The sequence below is a fragment of the Mesitornis unicolor genome, unplaced genomic scaffold (assembly GCF_000695765.1).
Source record: "Mesitornis unicolor isolate BGI_N332 unplaced genomic scaffold, ASM69576v1 scaffold1178, whole genome shotgun sequence".
NCBI classification, from domain to species: Eukaryota; Metazoa; Chordata; class Aves; order Mesitornithiformes; family Mesitornithidae; genus Mesitornis; species Mesitornis unicolor.
The window spans coordinates 52,553-58,868 of record NW_010203715.1 but is presented as its reverse complement, the minus strand read 5'-3'; the positions used below and the strand labels follow the sequence as shown (position 1 = coordinate 58,868).

The following is a 6,316-nucleotide window of genomic DNA, read 5'->3' as shown; positions in this document are numbered from 1 at the left end:
GAAAGAGTGAGTATCTTTCCTGCAGGCTAGCAGTCACGTGAGAAGAAATGTCAGCATTTTTAAAATGAGAGAGAGGGAATGAAATCAGGAATACTGAAAAGCACAAATGTCTGATGCATTTCAAGCCTAATCTTGCCCATAATGAAAAACAATGGCAAAACTCACTGACAGCAGCAGGTTGAGACACAAGCCTCAGAGGTTACTGCAATCTCATATTTACAGTAGAAAATAACAATAAAAGGTAGGACATTTTAGGACAAACATTGTAACCAAGAATAATGTGAGAAGAAACATTCCAAGGTCACAGAGTGCAAATTAAAAGCCTCTTCTCTAACATTCCCTTTTATGGTGTCACGTGGAGCTTTGGAAACTCAGCATCATACTTTGAAAAATCTACGTTCTGCCCTTTGTTTTAAGTTTGAGATACGAGAATGATTAGCACTGCAATTAAGCTTGAAAACCTAGAAACAAAGAAAGGTGATACTTTGCTATATTGGGCCCTTCAGTAACCTCATTCATAACATCATCACCCTTGCAGGATTTCTTCACAGGATTTCTATCATCAAGATCTTTGTTATATTTCACTAAGACAATTGAAAGAACACAAAACAAATTAAAATTGCCTTTTCCAAGCTGTAAATCTCTCTGAGAAGTTCCATTGCCCTGATGGTTCAAGGAGTGAACACCAGCTCACCCCAAAGTTTCATAACTGGGTTAATGTCAAAGGAATTCCTTCACTTTTGGACTAATTCATTTATATGAGAATTACTGCAGATTACGAGTCATCCTATGGTTTGTTTTTGGAGAAAGGACTAATCTGCCAGCATGAGTGGGAGAAAAAAATTAACAATATCCATCTCTTTCAGGAGTAAAATCTTTCATCATCCTATAACTGATTTCATGCTATGCAGGTGCTATCTTGGGGAATGGCAAGAGACTGATCAAACACAAGTGGATATTTCAAAGGAAAGAAATGACACTCTCGAATAACACTTGTTGACAGACATCTAGAAACTCTACATTTTTTGGTTAATATATTTATACTGGACTGAAAACAAGACAGAAAATAAAGTGCTTGGCATTAAAACCACATTTTAAAGTGACACTCATGAAGGCAATAAAGCTTCCTACTAGGTACAGTACTCCTAAATCTACAAAATCTGGGACCAGACTTTCCCCTATTAATCACACTACCCTACCTTTCTTGCAAGCCCACGGATTTAACTGTTAGAGTAGCTGGATCTGTCTCCACTTTAATGTCCATTACGCAGTCAAAGACCGGAGTCTCTGGTACAGGATCCAAGTCTAGGAAGTCATCCTCATTTTTCTCCTCTGTCCACTCTGAGTACGTGAATGAAGGCTGCCGGCTCACAGATTGGCGTCTGTCCTCTTGTAGTGGAAAGGGAAGGTCTGGACGGGCTCTGAGTAGATGCCAAAACTGGAGGAAACAAACATTAAAAAAGCTTTCTGCTTGTTGCCGGCCCTTCCATACAGCCTAGAGGATAGGGCTTTAGGGCAGCATCCCAGCTCACTATAATGTATTAGAACTGGAGAGTACTAAAGAGGACAGGAATGTTCCATGCAGGAGTAGCTTTGTGGTGCATGTTACAAGGACTCACATCTACCCATTCAAACCTGCTTTCAGCCACAGAGGTTTCCACAGAGCTGGCCAGGCTTAACTCAGGGATACAGTGGAAGTGGAATGTGCTTGTGACCATCATATGCAAGCCAACCTGCTATCACTGTCCTTTTGTTCAGTTTCTTACTCTTCCTAGGCTTGTTTAAAAAATAAAAAACTACTGTACTACTCTACAAATCATACCTCTCCTGACCTTAATGGTTTTCCATCTAAAATTTAGCTATAGCTGGGTTATAAACAAGTAAACATAATTTTCCCAAACTTCACATCTTCAATAATCTGGCACTGTACCCTGACCTCATGTATAAACCAATAATCTTATAAAGAGGCTTTGATTTTGATGCACCCAGTTTTAAGGCTCAGAATGCCCATCTCAGTTTCTGGCCAGTGGCAAATCCTGTTTTCCAATCTAATGATCTGATTTAAAGATGGTAGACATTAAATTATAAATCTTGTGAAGTTCTAGGACATAAATGTAATATTAAAGTTTATATTATAAACTAATGAAGGGTTTCAAATGGCATGAATCTAAAAAATTACTGTAAAATATTGATTTGCATGGATGCTGTGGCAGACCAGATGATCTGGAGATTGCATCAGTAGACTGTTTAATCCTACACAGAGGCCTCAGTTAAAAATTTCAAGTCCACCTCTGAATTCCAGGATCTGGAACCTTAGGCCAGCTTTGTCCCTCTAGAATTGAAGTAGAAGCACTATCACTGAGGCTGTTAGACAAACTATATTGTATTGCTATGCATCCTTTTGAGACTAAGAAGAAAAGGCTGTATTTTCCAAAGTAAAGCCACTTCTGTCCTTTTCTTACATGGCTTATAAATGGGAAGTTGAATTTAGAAAATATGCCATTAAAAAAGGTAAAACTTCTCTTCCTTGGCTACTGAAGCACATTAGCTTGTATAGGATTTTAAACCACAATTTTGTTGTGCCTAGGTGTTGTCAAGTACTCTTATTTCTCTGAGAAATAATGAAAGGAAGTGAAGCAAGTTTTAATTTCTGTCCATAGTCAGCTTTAGCAAATGTTAAGACTCTCACAAAGCAGCAGTATCATTTGACAGTTACTTCACACTTTTTGTTTGTTTGTTTCAGTGAATCAGAGTACACAGTAATGACAAAAGCAAACATAGGAAGCTGGTTACTAGACTTTTATTTTATACAAACTTGGGGCCAAATCTGAACCAATCATGTCCCACATGCTTGGCCTGTTGGATGACAAGCAAGAAGTTTGAAGATCTGATTCTATTTTCGCTCCCCAAGATGACTTCTGGAGCTTGGCAGTCCCATAGCTCTAGCCATGGCTCTTTCCCATACTGTAAGACTGCAATAGCTGAGCAATTCACAGTGTAAAATATCTGGTCAACAACTTTGTACTGCTGGAGAGTGCTGTTGTTACTAAAAACAACACTTGTGCTGAGGGCCAAGTTGAAGATCTACATACCAATTATGTATTACAGATTCTAGAGCTGGTACATTGACACAGGATTAATTTTACTGGTGATTTAACACACTGTAAAGTCAAAGAAACAAAAAGTTCACCCTAGAAACAAAGCAGCTTTTCTTTAGATGGAAAGAAGTGTGTGGTAAATCAGGAGCTGCCCAAGACACTGGAAGAAATTAAGTTAGACTTAAAAGTGATGGGGTTAAACTAAATAATGAAAAAATAGTCAGCTCTGAAAACCTGTTCAGGAGGACTAGACAGCTCTATGCTGATTTCTCTGCAGCTGCCTGAGTCATAAAACACCATTATATGAGGCAGAAAACAGACAGAATCACTAACACAAGCCTCAAGCACTCTATCCAGCCTTTTATTTTCACTGTGATTGCTTACTTCCCAACACATTCTGGTATTGGGGTATTCTCTGTGAAGTGCATCAAACCTTAGCTGATGTCTGCTCTCTCAAAAAAATTGCTCAACATGTATTAGAGTCGCAAATTCCCTGAAATAGGAATGAGTTGGATTTCAGCAAGTGCAGACTACACAGGGCCTCTCTTCTCTTGGTATCATTTCTGAGAATCTGCTGGATCACCTTTTCTCAGCCTCGTAAGATGGCCCAACAGTTATTGCTCTACATTAAAGCAACAAAGTACTTGTATATAAAGGCACATTTTCTCCCTTCCCTGGGGAACTACTAAACCATTACTGTAAGTTACCACAGTTTCTGAAAAAAAAAAAAAAAGCATAAGCTGCTTTTCACTGGTATGTCATCTAGTATACACATCTGACCTATCACTGAGACTGACCTATCAGTTCCGTCTATAAAGACACAAAGGTACATTTGGGAAAGAAAGATTTCATTATATAAATGTGAAAGACCCCTTCTAGGCAGCATATCACATAAAATAGATGGGGAAAACAAGAAAGAGAAAGAAGGAAAAGGGAAAAGGGAAAAGGGAAAAGGGAAAAGGGAAAAGGGAAAAGGGAAAAGGGAAAAGGGAAGGGAAAGATCATTCAGCTGAGAAAGAGGAAAAATAAAGAAAACTGTCTTCATGCAACTATCTGATGTCCACCAGGCTGGGATTCTAGAAACTCAGCTTAGATTAATCACTAAGTTATTTTCAGTGTTCAGCATAAGCTGCTTTTCACTGGTATGTCATCTAGTATACACATCTGACCTATCACTGAGACTGACCTATCAGTTCCGTCTATAAAGACACAAAGGTACATTTGGGAAAGAAAGATTTCATTATATAAATGTGAAAGACCCCTTCTAGGCAGCATATCACATAAAATAGATGGGGAAAACAAGAAAGAGAAAGAAGGAAAAAGGAAAAGGAAAAAGGGAAAAGGGAAAAGGGAAAAGGGAAAAGGGAAAAGGGAAAAGGGAAAAGGGAAAAGGGAAAAGGGAAAAGGGAAAAGGGAAGGGAAAGATCATTCAGCTGAGAAAGAGGAAAAATAAAGAAAACTGTCTTCATGCAACTATCTGATGTCCACCAGGCTGGGATTCTAGAAACTCAGCTTAGATTAATCACTAAGTTATTTTCAGTGTTCTGCTAATTGCTAATTTTACACCTTATTCCCTAAATAGTGACAGAAGCAGATGTTTTCAAATTGCAAAGCAGCATGACCTGGGCTGCACCAAAAGAAGCGTGGCCAACAGGTCAATGGAGGTGACTCTCCCCCTTCATTCCGCTCTGGTGAGTCCCCTCCTGAAGTACTGCGTCCATCTCTGGAGTCCTCAGTACAGGAAAGATATAGACCTGTTGGAGCAGGTCCAGAGGAGGGCCACAAAAATGACCAGAGGGCTGGAACACCACTTCTATGATGACATAGGCTGAGAGAGTTGGGGCTGTTCAGCCTGGAGAAGAGAAGGCTCTGGGGAGGCCTATTGAGGCCTTTCAATACTTAAAGGGGGCTTATAAGAAAGATAAGCAGAGACTTTTTAGCAGGGCCTGTAGTGACAGGACATGTGGTAATGGTTTCAAACTGAAAAGAGGGTAGATCCAGACCAGATATAAGGGAGAAATGTTCTACAATGAGGGTGAAACACTGGAACAGGTTGGTCTGAGAGGTGCTAGATGCCCCATCCCTGAAAACATTCAAGGTTAGGTTGAATGGGACTCTAAGCAACCTGCTCTAGTTGAGGATGCCCCTGCTCCTGGCAGGTACTAGATGACCTTCAGCGGTCCCTTCCAACCCGAAGCATTCTGTGATTCTATGCAACAGTAAAGTAGGTAGAAAGAGATAACGCTCATAGCTTTCTCTAACCTCTCCTTCCTAATGCCACTGTAACAGAGAACATACTGGGCAAGATGGACCATTGATCTGACCTCACAGGACATTCCTTCTGTTCTGGTTCTCTACGACGTGTCCAGAGAACAGGCTGTCACACAGAGACAGTCATGTCTCCACTCTAGTTCGGAGACTGTTAGCACAGAATACAGGAATACAAAACTGAGAAAGTTTGACTACGTGGAAACAGTACTAAAGTTTGAACCAACACTTAAAAATGGGCCAAGTTCACTCTAATCTACACTGGTATAAGTGTTCACTTGCAAGGAATTATTACATATTCAAAGCAGTTCAAACTGAGATCAGAATTTTTCGGCGCAGAGAGCTTTCATTTACAGTTACTTTCTGTGCTAAGAATGGGTCAGCAAGAAAATACTTCAATCCAGCAAGGACGGAAACTAGGTTGGACATGCTGAGAAATCACACTCCCACCATTTTGATGGGCATGTTTTGCTGCAAAATTCCCTGGAATTCACTGAGTTCATCACAATTCTCAGATGTCTCACTTTTATTCTTTAATATATGCCATTACAAAACCACCAGAAGCCTTTTTTTGAGGACAAAATTCATCTGGATAAGGAACAGCATCATCAAAAAAGCAGAAAATTGCATAAGCCCAGCTAACTTCCTTGCCTACATTAATGATCACAATAATGGAGGCATTAATATTAATTACTTTGCCTTGTGAACAATTTTTAAAAGTACATTCACTCGACACATTAACCAGAAGATTTTGCCACTGTGCTCACTCTCGGTGAACTTAACCATGGTATGCAATATGACAAACTTCCTACCAGAGTAAATCAAAGGAGGTATTATTGCCCTCTCCTTCACACTGATGCAGCTACACTTGAATACTGTGTCCAATTTTAGGCCCTCCAATTTAAGCAGAGAAGGACCAACTGGAGTGGGCCCAGTGGAAGGCTACAAAG

At 39.9% G+C, this 6,316-nt stretch overlaps 1 protein-coding gene across 1 annotated transcript in view; it reads right to left on the bottom strand.

Annotated features, from left to right (window-relative positions):
- PTPN5 (protein tyrosine phosphatase, non-receptor type 5 (striatum-enriched)) overlaps positions 1–6,316 on the bottom strand; it is an 82,398-nt gene that overhangs the window by 27,817 nt on the left and 48,265 nt on the right. The window contains exon 5 of the mRNA XM_010190793.1: positions 1,200–1,438. Within this exon, the coding sequence (XP_010189095.1) occupies positions 1,200–1,438 (239 nt within the window). The remainder of the gene's footprint in view (positions 1–1,199; positions 1,439–6,316) is intronic.